The sequence below is a fragment of the Neofelis nebulosa genome (assembly GCF_028018385.1).
Source record: "Neofelis nebulosa isolate mNeoNeb1 chromosome Y unlocalized genomic scaffold, mNeoNeb1.pri SUPER_Y_unloc_1, whole genome shotgun sequence".
Taxonomy (NCBI): Eukaryota; Metazoa; Chordata; class Mammalia; order Carnivora; family Felidae; genus Neofelis; species Neofelis nebulosa.
Genome location: NW_026691917.1, coordinates 1,359,070 through 1,380,600, shown reverse-complemented (window position 1 = coordinate 1,380,600; position 21,531 = coordinate 1,359,070). Strand labels below are relative to the sequence as shown.

The 21,531-nt window shown below is 36.0% G+C and overlaps 1 protein-coding gene across 1 annotated transcript in view; it reads left to right on the top strand.

The window, feature by feature from the left end:
- LOC131503562 (cullin-4B-like) overlaps window positions 1-21,531 on the top strand; it is a 142,447-nt gene that overhangs the window by 98,506 nt on the left and 22,410 nt on the right. The window contains exons 18-19 of the mRNA XM_058715011.1: window positions 8,251-8,356; window positions 8,429-8,601. Coding sequence (XP_058570994.1) covers window positions 8,251-8,356; window positions 8,429-8,601 — 279 coding nt within the window. The remainder of the gene's footprint in view (window positions 1-8,250; window positions 8,357-8,428; window positions 8,602-21,531) is intronic.

The window sequence follows — 21,531 nt, the reverse complement described above, 5'->3', positions numbered from 1 at the left end:
ATCCTGCAACTTTGCTGAATTCATGTATCAGTTCTAGCAGACTTTTGGTGGAGTCTATCGGATTGTCCATGTATAATATCATGTCATTTGCAAAAAGTGAAGCTTGACTTCATCTTTGCCAATTTTGATGCCTTTGATTTCCTTTTGTTGTCTGATTGCTGATGCTACAGCTTCCAACACTATGTTGAACAACAGCGGTGAGAGTGAACATCTGCTGTGTTCCCGTTCCCAGGGGGAGAGCTCTCAGTGTTTCCCCACTGAGAATGATATTAGCTGAGGGCTTTTCATAAATGGCTTTTATGAACTTTATGTATGTTCCTTCTATCCCAATTTTCCGATGGTTTGTATTAAGAAAGGATGCTGAATTTTGTCAAATGCTTTTTCTGCATCGATTGACAGGATCATACGGTTCTCCCCTCCCCTCCCCTCCCCTCGCCTCCCCTCCCCTTCTTTTCTTTTCTTTTCTTTTCTTTTCTTTTCTTTTCTTTTCTTTTCTTTTCTTTTCTTTTCTTTTCTTTTTCTTTTTCTTTTTCTTTTCCTTCCCCCCTCCCCCTTTCCCCTTTCCCCTTTCCCCTTTCCCCATTCCATTCCATTTCATTCCATTTCATTTCATTTCATTTCATTTCATTTCATTTCATTTCATTTCATTTCATTTCATTTCATTTCATTTCATTTCATTTCATTTCATTATTTCATTATTAATGTGATGTCTCACATTGATTGACTTGAGAATGTTGAACCAGCCCTGCAGCCCAGGAATGAATCTCACTTGATCATGGTGAATAATCCTTTTAAATCCTGTTGAATTCGATTTGCTGGTATCTTGTTGAATAATCCCTTTAAGTGCTGTTGAACTCGACAGCATATAAAAAGAATTATTCACTATGATCAAGTGGTATTCATTCCTGGGATGCAGGGCTGGTTCAACATTCGCAAATCAATCAATGTGATACATCACATTAACAACAAAAAAGAGAAGAACCATATGATCCTGTCAATCGATGCAGAAAAGGCCTTGGACAAAATCCAGCACCCTTTCTTAGTAAAAACCATTGAGACAGTTGGGATAGAAGGAACATACTTAAAGATCATAAAGCCATTTATGAAAAGCCCACAGCTAACATCATCCTCAACGGGGAAAAACTAAGAGCTTTTTCCCTGAGATCAGGAACACGACAGGGATGCCCACTCTCACCGCTGTTGTTGAACATAGTGCTGGAAGTTCTAGCATCAGCAATCAGACAACAAAAGGAAATCAAAGGCATCAAAATTGGCAAAGATGAAGTCAAGCTTTCACTTTTTGCAGATGACATGATATTATACATGGACAATCCGATAGACTCCACCAAAAGTCTGCTAGAACTGATACATGAATTCAGCAAAGTTGCAGGATAGAAAATCAATGTACAGAAATCAGTTGCATTCTTATACACGAACAATGAAGCAACAGAAAGACAAATAAACTGATCCCATTCACAATTGCACCAAGAAGCATAAAATACCTAGGAATAAACCTAACCAAAGATGTAAAAGATCTGTATGCTGAAAACTATAGAAAGCTTATGAAGGTAATTGAAGAAGATATAAAGAAATGGAAAGACATTCCCTGCTCATGGATTGGAAGAATAAATAATTGTCAAAATGTCAACACTACCCAAAGCAATCTACACATTCAATGCAATCCCAATCAAAATTGCACCAGCATTCTTCTCAAAACTAGAACACGCAATCCTAAAATTCATATGGAACCACAAAAGGCCCCGAATAGCCAATGTAATTTTGAAGAAGAAGACCAAAGCAGGAGGCATCACAATCCCAGACTTTAGCCTTTACTACAAAGCTGTCACCATCAAGACAGCATGGTATTGGCATAAAAACAGACACATAGACCAATGGAATAGAATAGAAACCCCAGAACTAGACCCACAAACGTATGGCCAACTCATCTTTGACAAAGCAGGAAAGAACATCCAATGGAAAAAAGACAGTCTCTTTAACAAATGGTGCTGGGAGAACTGGACAGCAACATGCAGAAGGTTGAAACTAGACCACTTCCTCACACCATTCACAAAAATAAACTCAAAATGGATAAAGGACCTGAATGTGAGACAGGAAACCATCAAAACCTTAGAGGAGAAAGCAGGAAAAGACCTCTCTGACCTCAGCCGTAGCAATCTCTTACTCGGCACATCCCCAAAGGCAAGGGAATTAAAAGCAAAAGTGAACTACTGGGACCTTATGAAGATAAAAAGCTTCTGCACAGCAAAGGAAACAACCAACAAAACTAAAAGGCAACCAACGGAATGGGAAAAGATATTTGCAAATGACATATCGGACAGAGGGCTAGTATCCAAAATCTATAAAGAGCTCACCAAACTCCACACCCGAAAAACAAATAACCCAGTGAAGAAATGGGCAGAAAACATGAATAGACACTTCTCTAAAGAAGACATCCGGATGGCCAACAGGCACATGAAAAGATGCTCAACGTCGCTCCATATTAAGGAAATACAAATCTAAACCACACTCAGATATCACCTCACGCCAGTCAGAGTGGCCAAAATGAAGAAATCAGGAGACTAGAGATGCTGGAGAGGATGTGGAGAAACAGGAACCCTCTTGCACTGCTGGTGGGAATGCAAATTGGTGCAGCCGCTCTGGAAAGCAGTGTGGAGGTTCCTCAGAAAATTAAAAATAGACCTACCCTATGACCCAGCAATAGCACTGCTAGGAATTTATCCAAGGGATACAGGAGTACTGATGCATAGGGGCACTTGTACCCCAATGTTTATAGCAGCACTCTCAACAATAGCCAAATTATGGAAAGAGCCTAAATGTCCATCAACTGATGAATGGATAAAGAAATTGTGGTTTAGGGGCGCCTGGGTGGCTCAGTCGGTTAAGCGGCCGACTTCGGCTCAGGTCACGATCTCGCGGTCCGTGAGTTCGAGCCCCACGTCAGGCTCTGGGCTGATGGCTCAGAGCCTGGAGCCTGCTTCCGATTCTGTGTCTCCCTCTCTCTCTGACCCTCCCCCGTTCATGCTCTGTCTATGTCTCAAAAATAAACTTACAACAAAAAGAAAAAAAAAAGAAATTGTGGTTTACATACACAATGGAATACTATGTGGCAATGAGAAAAAATGAAATATGGCCTTTTGTAGCAACGTGGATGGAACTGGAGAGTGTGATGCTAAGTGAAACAAGCCATACAGAGAAAGACAGATACCATATGGTTTCACTCTTATGTGGATCCTGAGAAACATAACAGAAACCCATGGGGGAGGGGAAGGAAAAAAAAAAGAAGAGGTTAGAGTGGGAGAGAGCCAAAGCATAAGAGACTCTTAAAAACTGAGAACAAACTGAGAGTTGATGGGGGTGGGAGGGAGGGGAGGGTGGGTGATGGGTATTGAGGAGGGCACCTTTTGGGATGAGCACTGGGTGTTGTATGGAAACCAATTTGACAGTAAATTTCATATATTAAAAAAATAAATTAATTAAAAAATAAAAATAAATAAATAAATAAATGCTGTTGAATTCGAATTGCTGGGTATCCATAGTCATCAGGGATATTGGCCTAGTGTTCTCTTTTTTTGCTTGGTCTCTGTCTGGTTTAGGAAACAAAGTAATGCTGGCTTCCTAGAATAAGTCTGGAAGTTTTCCTTCCCTTTCTATTTTTTGGAAAAGCTTGAGAGGGATAGGTATTTTCTCTGCCTTAAATGTCTGGTAGAGTTCCCCAGGGAAGCCATCTGGTCCAGGACCCTTACGTGTTGGGAGATTTTTGATGACTGATTCAATTTCTTCACTGTTTATGGGTCTGTTTCTGTTTCTTCCTGTTTGAGTTTTGGAAGTGTATGGTTGCTTAGGAATTTGTCCATTTCTTCCAGGTTGTCCAGTTTGTTGGCATATAATTTGTCATAGTATTCCCTGATAATTGCTTGTATTTCTGAGGGATTGGTTGTAATAATTCCATTGTCATGCATGATTTTATCTATTTGGGTCATCTCCCTTTTCTTTTTGAGAAGCCTGGCTAGAGGCTTATCAATTTTATTTTTTCAAAAACCAACTCTTGGTTGCCTTGATCTGCTCTACAGTGTTTTGAGATTCTATATTATTTATTTCTGCTCTGGTCTTTATTATTTCTCTTCTCCTGCTGGGTTTGGGGTGACTTTGCTGTCTGCTTCTAGTTCCTTTAGGTGTGCTGTTAGATTTTGTATTTGGGATTTTCTTGTTTCTTGACCTAGGCCTGGATTGCAATGTATTTTCCTCTCAGGACTGCCTTTGCTGCATCCCAAAGCGCTTGGATTGTTGTATTTTCATTTTCACTTGTTTCCATATATTTTTCAGTTCCTTCTCTAATTGCCTGGTTGACCCATTCATTCTTTACTAGGGTGTTCCTTAACCTCCATGCTTTTGGTGGTTTTCCAGACTTTTTCCTGCGATTGATGTCAAGTTTCATAGCCTGTGGTCTGAAAGTGTGCTTGGTATGATCTCAATTCTTTTATACTTATTAAGAGCTGTTTTGTGACCCAGTATGTGCTCTATCTTGGAGAATGTTCCATGTGCACTCGAGAAGAAAGTATATTCTGTTGGTTTGGAATGCAGAGTTCTAACTATATCTGTCAAGTCCATCTGATCCAGTGTATCATTCAGGACCCTTCTTTCTTTATTGATCCTGTGTCTAGGTGATCTATCCATTGTTGTAAGTGGAGTATTAAAGTCCCCTGCCATTACCGCATTCTTATCAATAAGGTTGCTTATGTTTGTGATTCATTGTTTTAGATATTTGGGGGCTCCAGATTTGGTGCATAGACATTTATAATTGTTAGCTCTTCCTGATGGATAGACCCTATAATTATTATATAATGCCCTTCTTCATCTCTTGTTACAACCTTTCATTTAAAGTCTAGTTTGTCTGATATAAGTGTGGCTACTCCACCTTTCTTTTGACTTCTGGTACTAGGATAGTTCTCCATCTTTCAGTCTCATTTCAATCTGAAGGTGTCCCCAGGCCTAAAATGAGTCGCTTGTAGACAGCAAATAGATGGTTTTTTTTTTTTTTTTTTTTTTTTTTTTTTTTTTTTTTTTTTATCCATTCTGATACCCTATGACTTTTGTTTGGAGCATTTAGGCCATTTACATTCAGTGTTATTATAGAAAGATAGGGGTTTAGAGTCATTGTGATGTCTATAGTCTCATGCTTGTAGTGATGTCTCTGGTACTTTGTGGTCGTTGCAACATTTCACTTACAGAATCCCCTTTAGGCTCTCTTGTAGGGCTGGTTTAGTGGTGATGAATTCGTTCAGTTTTTGTTTGTTTGGGAAAGCCTTTCTCTCTCCTTCTATTCAGAGTGACAGACTTGCTGGATAACAGATTCTCGAGGGCATATTTTGTCTCTGCATCACATTGCAGATTTCCTGTCATTCCTTTCTGACCTTCCAAGTTTCAGTAGCTAAGTCTGCTACTAGTCTTATGGGTCTCCCTTTATATGTTAGAGAGTGTTTATCCCTAGCTGCACTCAGAAATTTCTCTTTACCCTTGCATTTGCCAGTTTCGCTATGGTATGTTGTGCAAAAGATCGATTCAAGCTACATCTGGAGAGAGTTCTCTGTGCCTCTTGGATTTCAGTGCCTTTTTCTTTCCCCAGATAAGGGAAGTTCTCAGCTGTGATTTGTGCAAGTACATCTTCAGCCTCTTTTCTCTCTCTTCCTCTTCTGGATTTCCTATTATATGGATATTGGTACGTTTGATAGCATCACTTAGTTCTCTACGTCTCCCCCTCATACTCCTGGATCTTTTTCTCTCTCTTTTTCTCAGCTTCCTCTTTTTCCATAATTTTATTTCTAATGCACCTATTCTCCCCTCTGCCTCTTCAATCCGAGCTGTGGTCACCTCCATTGTATTTTGCACCTCATTTAGAGCATTTTTTAGCTCCTCCTGACTATTTCTTAGTCCCTTGATCTCTGTAGCAATAGATTCTCTGCTGTCGTCTATGCTGTTTTCAAGCCCAGTGATTAATTTTATGACTATTCCTCTACATTCTTGTTCACTTATATAGCTTAAATTGGTTTTGATAAATTCGTTAGCTGTCGTTACTTCCTGGAGTCCTTTGAAGAGAGTTCTTCCCTTTTGTCATTTTGGATAGTCCTGGGAGTGGCACAGAACTGCAGGGCACTTCCAGAGTGAAGGTTTGAGTTCTTCCTTGCTGATTTTGATGCTTTTTATTTCTTTCTGTTGTCTGATTGATGAGGCTAGGACTTCCAACCCAGTGTTGAACAGCAGTAGTGAGACTGGACATTCTTGTCATGGTCTAGACTGTAGGGGGAAAGGTCTCGTTTTCCCCATTGAGGATATTAGTCTTTTATGATGTTGATATGTGTTCCTTTTATTTTTACTTTCTTAAGGGTTTTTTTTTTGTCAACAAAGGGTGCTGTATTTTGTCAGATGCTTTTTCTGCACCTAAAGGATCATGTTGTTCCTGTCATTCCTTTTATTAGTATGTTTTATCACGTTGCTTGATTTGTGAGCATTGAACCAATCCTGCAGCCCAGGAATAAATCCACTTGCTAGTGGTGAATAATTTTTTAAATCTGTTGTTGGATTTGGTTTTCTAGTATCTTGGGAATTTTTGCATTTATATTTACCAGGGAAATTGGTCTGTAGTCTCCCTTTCCATGGGATGGTGTTTGTTTTTCTGTATCTTATTTCACTTACAGTTATGCTGTCAAGATCCATCTTTGTTGTCAGAAATGGCATAATTCTCTCTTTTTTATTGATAAATAATATTCCATTGTTTCTGTGTTATTATTTTTTTAAACTCTATTTATATCTCTCTATACTGATCTTACCTGTGTGTCTGTCATACCTAACAACTTACCTGTCTGTGTAAGCTAATCTGTCACATTTTCTCTGTACATTTTTCTGTTCATTGACACTTAAGTTGTTTCCATGTCGTGGCTACTGTAAACAGTCCTGCAAAACAGCAGGTGCACGTATTTCTCTGAGGTAGTGATTTTATTTTTTTCTTTCAACTATATCCTTAGAAGTAAAATTGCTGAATTGTATGTTAGTTCCATTTTTAATTTTATGAGGAACTTCGCTTTTGGATTTTCTATTTCCCTAACTAATGATGTTTTATACAGTTTTCATGTAGTTGGTCATTCACATATCTTCTTTGGAAGAATGACTATCCAGGCCCTATGCCTATTTTCATTTGGATTTATTTTGGATTTTTTTTTCCTGTTGAGTAGTTATGAGTACTGTATGTATTTGTATATTACTCCTTATTAGATAGATGGGTTTGCAAGTATTTCCTGCCATTCTATAGGTTACCTTTTATTTTCTTGAAACGAAGAATGAATGAATTTATTTACTTTCCTGCACAAAAACTTCCATTATGATCTGGTCTATGATATGTTTGTTTTTTGTTTATTTATTTCTGAAATTTATTTTAATTCAAGTTAGTTAGAATAGCATGGTATTGGTTTCAGGAGTAGAATTCCGTGAATGATCACTTACGTATAACACCCATAGCTCACCCTGACAGTTGCCACCTTTAATGCCCATCATCTAGTTAGCCCATGCCCCCACCCTACTGCCCCCAACAAACAAACCCTCAGTTTGTTCTCTGTATTTAAGAGAACTGTATTTACGGTTTGTCTCCCTGTCTGTTTTGATCTTATTTTTCCTTCCCTTCCTCTGTGTTCATCCTTTGGGTTCGTAAACGCCAAATCATATATTTTGGTATCATATCCAAAATGTTGTTGTCAAGACCAGTGTCATGGAGTTTTCCCCTTATGCTTGAAACTTCAGATTTCACCTTTAATATTTAATTAATTTAAAGTTAATATTTGGAATGGTCTCAAATAGGAGAACAATTTTGTAATCTTTATTGTTACTATCAGTGAATAGTGACTGAAAGAAGCAGCTGGGAAATTGTTTACCCACTTTTAGTACCTTGATTATGAGTGGTGATAACACAAATATTTTTTTCTGGTTTTTAAATATCTAATGTATTGTTAGTTCTAAAGTGGAAAGTATGTTTATTTATTGTGGAAACAGCCAATGCTGTTTTTTTCTGTTAATGTCTGCCACTTTTAGCTCTATTTTGACCTCAACAGGACTCAAGTTTCAATTACTATTAATATTTTAATATAATAAATAGCGAGGATTTTAAGTAGCTAAAATCATACCTACATCATCATTAAATTGGTATTTTTCTATAAGAAATTAATAGAATGTTGCTTTTAACAGGGCAAAAAAGAACTTCAGGTAACCCTTTTCCAAACATTGGTGCTGTTGATGTTTAATGAAGGAAATCGGTTCAGCTTAGAAGAAATTAAGGTGGCTACTGGAGTAGGTAAGTATTGATTGTAATTGTTTAACTCTGTGCTGTAATAAAAATGCTAAACATTTTTTTTTTCTCATTCAGAGGATAGAGAACTTAGAAGAACTCTACAATCATTAGCTTGTGGCAGAGCTAGAGTTCTTATCAAAAGTCCCAAGGGCAGAGATGTGGAAGATGGTGATGTATTTTTTTGTAATGAGGAATTCAAACACAAACTCTTCAAGATAAAGATCAATGAAATCCAGATGAAAGAAACGGTACTTTTTTCTCACTTTAATGTCACTTTAATTTTCTGATGCCTTTTAAGAAGTCTTTTTTTTTTTCTTTTGGTTCAGTAGTAATTAGAATAATATGTTTTTTGTGTTTTGGTAAAAAACATAAAATTTTACCATCATGAGCATTTTGAAGTGTATGTTTCAGTAATGTTAAATATATCTACACTGTGTGCAACAGATATGCAGAACTTTTTCATTTTAAAAAATAGCAAATTTGTTTTAACAAGACTCTGTTTTCTTCATACCCCAGCCTTGGTAAATAACATTTTTATTTTATTTTAGTTGAATATGACTAATTTTGGTACTTTATATAAGAAGAGCCATAAGTATTTCAAGTATGTGTCTTTTTGTGACTGGCGTTAATTCACTTAGCATAATGTCCTCAAATTTCATTAAATACATAGCTACAGAGCAAGTAAAAGGATTTTTTTTCATTTACAGCTGAATATTCCATTACATGAATATGTCACATTTTGTTTATCCATTCATTCACTGATGATCATTGGGTTGCTTCCACCTCTTGGCTGTTGTGAATAATGATGCTGTGAATATGAGTGTACATGCCTGTACAGAGATACAAGTATCTCTGAGGCTCCGCTCTTAATTGTTTGGACATTTGGCCAGAAGTGGGTGTGCTGGATCATAGAGTCATTTTATTTTAATTTTCTTTTGAGGAACCAGTATACTGTATTCCATAGAATTTTCTAAGTTTTACAGTCCACCACCAGTGCAGAAGAATACCAGTTTCTCCGCGTATTTGGCAAAACTTATTTTCTCTCTTGATATTATTATTATTGTTCGTAGTAGTAGCAGTCGTCGTCTTAGTATTAGTATTAGTATTTATATTTTTATAGTAGATATTCTGCTAGGACAGAAAAGTGATATTATCATTTTGATTTGCATTCTATGAGAATTTATAAGTTTGAACAACTATTTATGTGCATTATGGCCGTTCGTATATCAATACTGAAAAAAATGTGTATTCAAGCACTTTGCCTTTTTTTTAAATTTGAGTTATTTAATATATTTGTTGTTTAATTTTGGGAATTATTTATACCTCTGAGATATTAATGACTTATATGTATATGATTTACAAATATTTTCTCATTCTGTAGCATGCTTTTCAACTCTTGATATTATCCCGTGATGCACAAACAAGTTTAATGTAGTAACATTTGTCTGTTTTGCTCTTACCCGTGCTTTTTGTCAAATCCAGTCTCTTGAAGCTTTTTTCCTGTTTCCTTTGAAGAGTTTTTGTTTGTGTATTTGTCTTCTTTGTTTTGTTTTGTTTTGTATTCTGGTTTTAATTAAATTTAATTTTTGTGTGAGTTAAATGTCCACTTTCATTCTTTTGCATGTGAATATCTATTGAACCATTTTTTATTAAATTTTAACTTTTAATCCCATTATAGCTGACATACGTTAGAATATTTGTTTCACGTAGACGATATAGTAAGTCAGCCCTTCCAGACAACACCCAGTGCTCTTCCAGATGCCCTCCTTAATTCCCAACACCTATATATCCGATTCCCACAGGCACCCACCCGTCCTCTGGAAACCATCAGTGTGTTCTCTAGAGTTAAGGGTCTGTTTCTTGCTTTTTTTCTTTAACTTGTTTGTTTTATTTCTCAAATTTCACAAATGAGTGAAATCATACAGGATTTGTCTAGCTCCATCCATGTTGCAAATGGCAAGATTCTATTCTTTTTTAAGATTTCTGGTTGTGTCGTGTATCACATCTTCTTTATCCTTCCCTGGACACTTGGGTGACTTCCTTAATTTGGCTTTTGCAAATAATGCTTCAAAAAATAGGGATGCATGTATCCCTTTGAGCTAGTGTTTTGGCATTTTGGGGTAAGTACCAAATTGGTGCATTATAGGGTAGTTCTACTTTTGACTTTCTGAGGTATCTCCTTACTGTGTTCCAGAGTAGCTACACCAGTGTAAGAGAATTCCCCTTTCTCTGCATCTTTACCAGCACCTGCTTTTTCTTCTGTTTTTTTTGTTGTTTTTTTTTTTATTTTAGCCATCGACTGTTTTGAGGTGATATATCATTGTAGTTTCGATTTGTATTTCCCTTGATGATCTATGATACTGAGCATCTTTTCACGTGTCTGTTGGCCATATGGATGTCCTCTTAGGAGAAATATCTGTCCAAGGTTTCTGCCTATTTTTAAATTGGATTCTTTTCTGGATGCTGAGTTGTATCAGTTCTTTACATGTTGTGAATACTAACGCATTATCAGTTATGTCATCTGCAGAGATGTTATTGTGCCATTCAGTACATTGTCTTGTAATTTGTTAATTGTTTTCTTTGGTATGCAGAAGGTTTTTATTTTGATGTAGTCCCTATAGTTTGTTTGTTTGTTTGTTTGTTTGTTTGTTTGTTTGTTTGTTTTCCCTTGACCTAGGAGACATCTCTGGAAAGCCCATGCTCTCTCTATGATTTTTATGGTTTCAAGTCTCATTTTTAGATCTTTAATTCATTTTGAATGTATTTTTGTGTCTTGGGTAAGAAAGTGGTTCATTTTAATTCTTTTTCATGTCCCTGGCCAGTTTTTCCATCAGTATGTATTGAAGAGACTTTACATATTCTTGCTTCCTTTGTTGAATATTAATGTATGTATGGTTTTATTTCTGGGTTTTCTGTTCTTTTTGCTGATTCGTGTGTCTACTTTTATGTAATTTCCTTGCTGTATTGATTATTACACCTTTATAATATAACTTAAAATCTGGAATTGTGATACCTCCAACTTCGTTCTTCTTTTTCAAGATTGCTTCACATATTTGGGGTCTTTTGTGCTCCATATAGATTTTAGGATCATTGGTTTCAGTCCTATGAAAAATGCTCTTGGTATTTTGATAAGGGTTGCATTAAATGTAATGCATTTACATTGTTTAGGTTTTGGTTTTGGTTGTTTAGGATTTGAACAATATTTCTTCTTGCAATCTATGAGTATGGGATGTTTTCCCATTTCTTTGTGTCATCTTCCAGTTTCTTTCATAAGTGTTTTGTGTTTTCAGAGTACAGGTCCTTCACCTCTTTGGTCAGGTTCATTCCTAGGGACTTAGTTATTTTTCCTGCAATTGTAAGTGGGAGTATTTTCTTAAATTTCTCTTTCTGTGACTTCGTTTTTAATGTATTTAAATGCAGCCTTTTCTGTAGGTTGATTTTGTATCCTGCAACTTTACTGACTTCATTTATCAGTTTTAGTAGTTTTTTTCATGGAGATTTTAGGGTTTTCTGTATACAGTACCTCATGTCATATGCAAATAGTGAAAGTTTTCCTTCTTTACCAATTTGTATGCCTTTTATTTTTGTTGTTGTTGTTGTCTGACTGATGTGGCTAGGACTTCTAAGTACTAATTTGAATAAAAGTGGTAAGAGTGGGTTATCCCTGTCTTGTTCCTCAACTCTCAGTTTTTCCCCATTGAGTATGAAGTTTGTTACAGGTTTCATAGGTGACCTTTATATGTTCTCTCTAAAGCTATGTTGTTGAGGGTTTCTATCATGAATGAATGTTGTACTTTGAGAATGCTTTTTCTCCATCTGTTGAAATGATCGTATGGTTTTATATTTTCTCTTGTTAGTGTAACATATTCCCTTGATTGATATGGGAATTTCAAACTATCCTTCATCCTGGGAATATATTTAACTTGATCATAGTGAATGATTTGTAATGTATTATTGAATTTTGTTTGCTGTTATTTGGTTGAGAATTGTTGCATCCATGTCCACCAGGGATATTGGCCTGTAGTTCTCTTTGTGTTGTCTTTCTTTGGTTTTGGATTCAGGGTAATGCTGGCCTTAATAGAGTGAATTGGGAAAGTTTCCTTCCATTTCTATTTTATGGAATAGTTTAAGAAGAAGTGGTATTATCCTTCTGTTTTGATAGAAGTCACTTATGAAACCATCTTGTTCTGGAATTTTGTTTGTTGAGAGTTTTTAGATTATTGAGTAATTTCATTGATAGTAATCAGTTTGATCAAATTTTCTATTTCATCCTATTTTCAGTTTTGGCATTTTACGTTTCTCGTAATTAGTTATTTCTACAGTGTCTAATTTGTTGGCATATGATTTTTCATAATATGGTCTTCCAGTTGTTTCTGTGGTGTTGGTTATTATTTCTCCTTTGTTGTTTGTCGTTTTGTTAATTTGAGTGCTTTTTTTATGGGTCTGGTTAGATATTGATCCATTTTGTTTATCTTCTCAGAGAATAAGATCCTGGTTTCACTGAACGGTTTGTTTTTTTTCTTGTTGAACACACTTGTATCCTTTATACATTGAGGGGTGTTCAATATTGTTCAAGATCATTTGACTAATATGCAAGTATGTTTTCTTTCATCTTCTGTTTCTATTTCATTGTCTATATTTCTCTGCCCTTTTACCATACTATTTGTATTACTATAGCTTTTGTAACATTGCGTAAAATCACAATGGGGGTCATCCATTGTTTTCTTCCTTGTTCTTTTCTTCTTTGTTCTTTTTTCATTATTCATTTTACTTTTAAAGTCACATGATTTTAAAATCGTTTCTTATTTCTGCATCTGCAAAAATTTGATTTAGAATTTTGATAGGCATTACAAAGTATCTGGAGATGGATTAGGTATTATTGATACCTTAACAATATTCATCTAGTTGATGAATATGGGATGGATTTCCATTTATGTCTGTCATATGTATTTCTTTTAGCAATATTTTGTAGTTCAGTGGGTGTCTTTTACCAATACTCCACCAGTTTAACTCATAACTGTTGTTTTTAATTTTGATGCTTATGAAAGTGGTACATTTCTTTATTTCTTGTTTGTGGTACATTTCTTTATTTCTTGTTTCTCCATTTTTACTAAGGTACAGTTGACAGTTAAAACTTGTATGATTCGTGCTGTACACTTGATGTTTTGACATAAATAGACATTGTGGAATAATTGCCATAATAAGGCTAATTTGACATATCCTTAAATCTCTCTCAAATGTTAACTTTTTTGTGTGTGTGATTTTAGTGGTAAGAATATTAAATTACACTCTCAGTAAATCTCAAGCATGTCATACAACAGTTGTTAAGTATATTTAACATTGCTCTATATTTAATATGTAGGACTCATTCATCTTGCATAACTAAAACCTTTTTTTTTTTTTTTTACCTTTTGGTCAACACCTCGTTTCTCCCTCTCATCTCGCTATATTCTGTTCTCATCTTCTATGTGATTGAGTCTTATAGATTCCAAATACAAGAGCGGTTACTCAGTATTTGTCTAGCTTCTTTTACTTAGCGTAACGTTTGTTATTTCGTTGTATGCATATACCACATTTTAATCCATTTACTTATCGATGGACATTTAGGTTTTTCTATATCTTGGCTATAATACTGTGATAAAGTAGAAGTTCAGGCATGTCTTTTTGAGGTCCAGATTTCAATTTTCCCTAGTGGCAGTACCAATTTACATCCCCAAAAACTGCTCAGGAGTTCACTTTATCCACATCATCACCAATATTTGTCCTTTGGTTTTTGATTATCCTAACAGGTTGATGTTTTTAGTTTTATTTTCCTGATAGTAATTATTATGAGCACCTTGTTAGACTTTCAACCATTTGTAGCTTTTTCAGAAAAATATCTGTTAAGGTCCTTGTGCCCGTATTTAAATTGGGTAAAATTTTTCTTGAGTTATGAAAATTACTTATATATTTTGTATAGGAACCATTATCAGATCTGTTGCCTACAAATATTTTATATAATCCCATAGGTTACTCTTTGTTTTGTTATTTCCTTTCCGTGCAGAACATTTTTTGTTAATTTTGCTGTTGTCTGTTCTTCAGTATCAGATCCAGAATATCACTGCTCAGTCCACTGTCTACAAGATTCTCCCCTGTGTTTTCTTTTCCTTTTTCTTATTTTGGAGAGAAGTGGGAGAGAGACAGAGAGACAGAGAGAGCACATGTGTCAGGGAGAGAGCAGAGGGAAAGAGATAGAATCTTAAGGAGGCTCCATCCATGTTCAGCATAGAGCCTATTGCAGGACTTGATTCCTTGTCCATGGCAACATGACCTGAGCTGAAGTCGAGTCAGACTTTCAACCAACTGTACTACCCAGGTATCCCCACCCCATCTGTCCTTATCAACATTTTATTGTTTTGTGTGTCACATCTTTAATTTTAGTTCATTTTGTGTGTGACTTGAGCTAAGGGTCCAATTTTATTCTGTTATAGATGGATGTCCCGTATTCCCAACAGTTATGGAAGAGATCCCTTTTCCCCGCTGTGTTTTCTTGGCCTCCTGGCATAGTCTTGTGTTTTAGGGTATTTAATGGTCTGTCAGTTTTATTCCGTTGGCATATATCTGTTTTTATTCCAGTGTTGTAGACTCGTAAGTCTTAAGTTCTCTCTTAGCCAGCAGTAGAGCAGATTCAGGATGAAAAGTAGAGATGGCTAATGTCCAGGAAATGACAAGATCCCCGAATAAGGGTCCTTGCCCCATATTTATTATTATCAGAAAGCTTACAAAAGTGATGGACACGCAGAAAGAGAGAGTGAATCTGTGAACATAAACTCATGGCATGAGGAGAAGGGGTTTTTGAAGATATCGGTGTTTGGGTTTGGGTCAGTATAAAACAAAATCATGGCGCCAGGCACATGGATGTTAATGGCAGGCAGGAGGTACCATGTCTGTTTATCTTAGCTAGCCTAGGGGATAAGACAGATAGAGCATGCAACCTCAGGGTTAACAAGGCACCTTTTCTTTTGCTAACCAGCTCCACTTTGGGCAGCTTAACCAGCATAGCAGGAATCTGTAGCCCCATATACCTGTTTACCCAATTTGGTCCTTCTTTCCTATGAAAGCAGCTCTCTGCTGTAGTACTAAATTGGGGGACACTTTTGCCCTGATGCTTAATCTTGTTTAACTCATATAACTTTGTATTGGGAGCCTTTGCCCCCTCTCTATTCTGGGGGCCTTTACCCACCCCTGCTCTATCCTCAGGTCCTAATCTTGTTTACCCAAGGTTGGGTGTGATCATGTTATGGCTTTGTAATTCTTTATGCCTTGTTAACCCATGATGCAAGCCCAGGGAATTCCTAAGTTTATTCCTCAAATTCCAGTATCATACTATTTTGATTAGAGTAGTTTTTAGTATGTTTTGATCAGGGAGAATCATAGTGTTATCTCGGTGTTCTTTTTATTTTTTAAAATTTTTATGTTTATTCATTTTTGAAAGACAGAGAGAGACAGAGCAGGGGTGGGGCAGAGAGAGAGGGGGACACAGAATCTGAAGCAGGCTTCTGGCTCTGAGCTGTCAGCACAGAGGCCAGTACAGGGCTAGAACCCACAAACTGCAAGATCATGACCTCAGCTGAAGTCCAGCATCCAACCAGCTGAGCCACCCAGGAGCCCCTAGGTGTTCTTAATATTTCTTAAATATTCTGGGTCTTTGTGGTTTCAAATACCTTTTAATAGGCTTTTTTTTCTCTTTCTGTAAAACGTGACATTTTGATTTTGCTAGAGATTGCTTTGAATCTGAAGGTTGCTGTGGGTATTGTGGACATCTTAATAGTAAGTAACTTTTCAGAGACGCAGGATTTCTGTTTTTTATAAATGTCTTTTGTGAGTTTTTCTAGTGCTTAGTATACAAGTCTTTCATCTCCCATTTAATCGTAAGTATTTAATTCTTTAATTACTTTTAAATTTGAATATAATTGACACAGTATTACTTTAGTTTCAGAATTACAACTCAGTAATTCTGCAACTCCGTATATTATGCTGTGTTCACCACAAGTATAGGTGTATTATTTGACATCATACAATGCCATTACAGTGGCTTCGACTGTGTTACTTTTGCTGTGTCTTTTATTCTTATCAATTATTCATTCCACAGCTGGACACCTGTGTGGCCTGCTCCCTTTCACCCAGTTTGCCCATCCTACCCATTCTCCACCCTCTTGCAACCTTGAATTCTCTGCGGAATTTATAGGTTTGATTCTGGATTTTTTGCTTTTTAAATTCATTTGATTTTTAGATTTCACCTGTGAGTAAAATCATGTGACATTTGCCTTTCTCAGTGTGACTTATGATACTTAGCATAATATCCTCTAGTGCCACCCCTGTTGATAATGGCAAGAACTCATCCTTTTATATGGCTGAATATATGTTTATATACATACACACACCACATATTTCTTATTCATTCATCTATCAGTGGACACTTAGGTTACCTCCATATCTTGGCTATTGTAAATCATGCTGCAGTAAACATAGGAATGCACGTATCTTTTTGAATTAGTGTTTTTTTCTCCTCCTTTGGATAAATACCCTGTAGTAGAAATACTAAATCATACGGAATTAATATTTTAACCTGTAAAGGCACATCCATGCTTTTTTTTTACAGTGGCTGTACCAAATCACATTCCAACCAACAGTGTACAGAATTTCCTTTTTCTACATAATCTCACTGATAACTTATTTTTGGTCTTTGTTTCTGTCTTTTCTGATAGGTGTAATGTATTTTATGGTGGTTTTGGCTTGCATTTCCCAGATGATCAGTGATTTGGGCATGTTTTCATGAGTCTTGGGCTTCTGTAGGTCGTCTTTGGAAAAACACCTATTCATTTCCTTTGACCATTTTTTTTTAAAATTTTTTTCAACGTTTTTTATTTATTTTTGGGACAGAGAGAGACAGAGCATGAACGGGGGAGGGGCAGAGAGAGAGGGAGACACAGAATCGGAAACAGGCTCCAGGCTCCGAGCCATCAGCCCAGAGCCTGACGCGGGGCTCGAACTCACGGACCGCGAGATCGTGACCTGGCTGAAGTCGGACGCTTAACCGACTGCGCCACCCAGGCGCCCCCCTTTGACCATTTTTTAATTGCGTTTCTTTTTTACTGTTTTCATCATATATTTTGGATACTAAAACCTTATCAGATATATCATAACTCTTTTCCTGTTCAGTACATTGCCTTTTCATTGTGTTGATGGTTTCCTTCAGTGTGCAAAAATTTTAATTTTTCATGTAGTCCCAATAGTTTGTTTTGCTTTATAACAATATTACTCTTGCTAGAGGAGATAAATCTAGCAAAATGTTGCTTTGGCCAATGTCAAGGGAAGTTACCACCTATGCTCTATCCTAGGATGCTTATGCTTTCAGGTCTCATGTTTAGCTCTTTAATTCATTTTGAGTGTATTTTTGTGTATAGTGTAAGAAAGCGGTCCAGTTTCTTTATTTTACATGCAGTTACCCCGTTTTTTGAGCACGTTTTATTGGAGAGACTTGTCTTTTCCCTATTCGCATGTTCATGCCTCTTTTAGAGGCATATGTTAATTGGCCAAATAATTTTAGGTTTATTTTTGGGGTTTATTGTGTTCTCTTGATCTGTATTTCTGTTTTTGTCCCAGTATGGTACTCTTTTGATTACTACATATTTGTTACATATCTTAAAACCTGGGATTGTGATAGCTTTGTTTTGTTTCCTTTTTTGCTAAAGATTGCTTTAGCTATATGAGGTCTTTTGTGGTTTGAAGACATTTTAGGATATTTTTTTCTACCTCTGTGAAAATATATTTTGATTTCATTATATTTCATTAAATCTGTAGATTGCTTTGGGTAGTGAAGGTATTTTAACCATATTTATTCTTCCAGTCCTATGAGTATGGAATGTTTTTCCATTTCTTTGTCTCCTCTTCAACTTTTTTAGGGTTCTCTGTTTAGTGTTTTTTGTTCTGTGTTTTTCAGAATTCAGGACTTTCAGGCTAACTTTTTTCTTAGGTGTTGTATAGGTTTGGGTTCCAATTGTAAATTGAATTATTTTCATAATTTATCTTCTACTTTGTTATTAGTTACAAACAGTGCAATTTTATGGGTATTGATTTTGTGTCTTGGCACTTACCTAATTCACTAATTACTTCTAATCGTTTTTGGTGAAGGCTTTAGGATTTTCTTTCTTCGTTAGCAATTTGGGTGCTTCTTATTTTCTTTTCTTTCGTGATTGCTGCAGCTAGAATTTCTTTTTTTTTTTAATTTTTTTTAATGTTTACTTATTTTTGAGACAGAGAGAGAGAGAGAGAGAGAGAGAGAGAGAGAGAGAGAGAGAGCATGAACAGGGGAGGGTCAGAGAAAGAGGGAGACACAGAATCCGAAACAGGCTCCAGGCTCTGAGCTGTCAGCAGAGAGCCCAATGCGGGGCTCGAACTCACGAATCTTGAGATCATGACCTGAGCTGAAGTTGGATGCTTAACCAGCTGAGCCACCCAGGCGCCCCTGCAGCTAGTGCTAACTAAAAGTGTTGAGCTCCTAGCTGCCTAGAAGAAAAGCTTTGTTTTTCCCTATTCAGTGTGTTCATAGCTGTGTTTTTTCATAGATGATGTTTTATATTGAAGTATGTTCTCTTTAAACTGACTTTGTTGGGAGTTTTTTTCATAAATACATATTGAATTTTGTCAGAATTTTATGCATCTATTGAGGCAATCATACGATTTTTTTCGATCAATTTTTGATGTGTTGTGTATGACATTGACTGATTGCAAATATTGAACTATACTTGCATCTCTGGAGTTAATCCTTCCTAATTGTAGTAAATGATGTTTTTAAAGTTTTATTGAAGGTAGTTTGCTAATGTTTTGTTGATGGTTTTTGCCTCTGTTTATCAGGTATATTGGCCTATAGTTTTCTCTTTTTGGAGTGTGGAGTGTCTTTGGTTTGCATGTCAGGGTAAACCTGGCCTCATAGGATGAATTTGGAAGCATTTCTTCCTCGTATGTGGTTTTTGTTTTTTTTTCGGGGGGGCATAGTTTGAGAGTAGATATTAACTATTATTTAAATGTCTGGTAGAATTCCCCTGTGAATCCATCTGATCCTGGGATTTTAATTTTTGGTAACTTTTAATTAACAGTTCAATTTCATTACGACTACTTGGGCTGTTAAGATTTTCTGTTTCTTCCTGATTCAGTCTTGGAAGATTATATGTTTTTAGGAATGTATCCATTTGCTCTAGGTTGTTCATTTTGTTGGGATTTTTTCATAACATTCTCTTATGATTCTTTATATTTGTGTCGTATAAGTTCTGTTTTGTTTCTCATGTTATATATTGGGTCCATTTTCTCTCCCCTATGCTCTCTTTCCCTTTTTGGTGAGCCTGGGTAAGGGTTTATCAATTTTGTTTATATTTTGAAGGATCCAGGCGTGGATTTACTTATTTAAACTTTCTGCTGTTTTCATAGTCTTTATTTTACTGATTCTGGTCTGTTTTATTTGTTTATTTGAGCTTTTTCTTATTTATGGAGGTAGTCTTGTGTTCCTATATATTTCCCTCTTAATACAGCTTTTGCTGTGTTCAAAAGATTTTGGATCATTTTGGTTTCATTTTCATTTGTTGTCACATATGTTTGTATATCTTCTTTGATTACTCTGTTGACACATTTAGTATCCTATTGTTTAACTTTTGTGTGTTTGTGCTTGTGCCAGTTTTTTTTCTTGTGATTGCTTTCTGGTTTTATCTTGTGGTTGGAAAAGTGGCATGATGTAATTTCAGTCATTTTAAATTTATCGAGATGTGTTTTGTGGCCTAACATCTGTGTATTCTGGAGAATGTTCAATGTGCCCTTGAAAATAAGGTGTGCTCTGTTATTTGGGGGTGGAATGTGCTTAATATTTCTTTTGAAGTCCATCTGATTCAGTCTGACATTATTTCCTTACTGATTTTCTTCTTGGATGATCTTTCTATTGATGTAAGTGGGTGTTGAAGTCACCTGCTATATTGAATTGCCATCAATTTGTCTTTATGTCTGTTAATATTTGCTTTTTGTATTCAAGTGCTTCATTGTTGCGTGCATAGATATTTTCAATTGTTACGTGCTCTTATTAGGTTGATCCCTTTATCATTATGCGATGCACTTTTTTTTCTTTCGCTGTAGTGTTTGTTTAAAGTCTGTTTGGTCTAGGGCACCCCAGATGGCTCAGTCAGTTAATCTTTCAACCTAGGCTCAGTTCATGATCTCACTGTTCAGGGGTTCAAGACCCGCATTGGGCTCTGTATTGACAGCTCAGAGCCTGCAGCTGGCTTCGGATTCTGTGTCCTGCCCCCGACCCTCTCTGTCTCTGCCCCTCCCCCACTTGTGCTCTGTCTCTCTTTGTCTCTTAAAAATAAATAAACATTAAAAAACTATAAAAACGTTAAAAAAAATAAAGTCTATTTCATCTGATATTAGTATTTCTACCCAGGCTTATTTTTGCTTCTATTTGTATAATTATTTTTTCCCAGCACTTCACTTACAGTCTGTATGTATCTTTAGGATTGAAATGACTCTTTTCTAGACAGCATGTGGACTAACCTCTTTAAATTCATTTTGCTACCCTTTGTCTTTTGATTGGAGTGCTTACACTGTTTACATTTAAAGTAATTATTGACAGAGATACCTGGGTGGCTTAATCATTTAAATATCTGATTCTTGATCTCCTCTCAGGTTTTGGACATAGTCATGAGTTCAAACCCTGCATTGGTCTCTGAGCTTGGCATGAAGCCTATTTTACTTACTAGCTAACTAACTAAGTTACTGATATCTTTGTATCTGTTCCTGTTTTTATTAGTTTCTTGATTTTTTTTTTAGTTTTTCTCTGTTTCTGTTTTCTTGTCTTGTGCTCTTGTGATTGGCGAATTTTTGTAGTGATATATTTGCCTTTCTTTTCTCTTTATTTTTTGTGTATCTCTCATAGGTTTGTAGTTTGTGGTTACAAAGAGGTGTACTATAAGGTCCTATGTAAGTAGAAGTCTGTATTAATTTTATAGTCATTTAAGTTGAAACACATTAATTTTTTTTTATTTTTACCTGTCTCTTACCATTGTCCATTCATTCTCCAACATTGCCATATGTTATGTGTTTTAATTCAGTGTCTACTTATAGCTGTTTTTTTTTTTTCACTGAAAGAAGCCTGC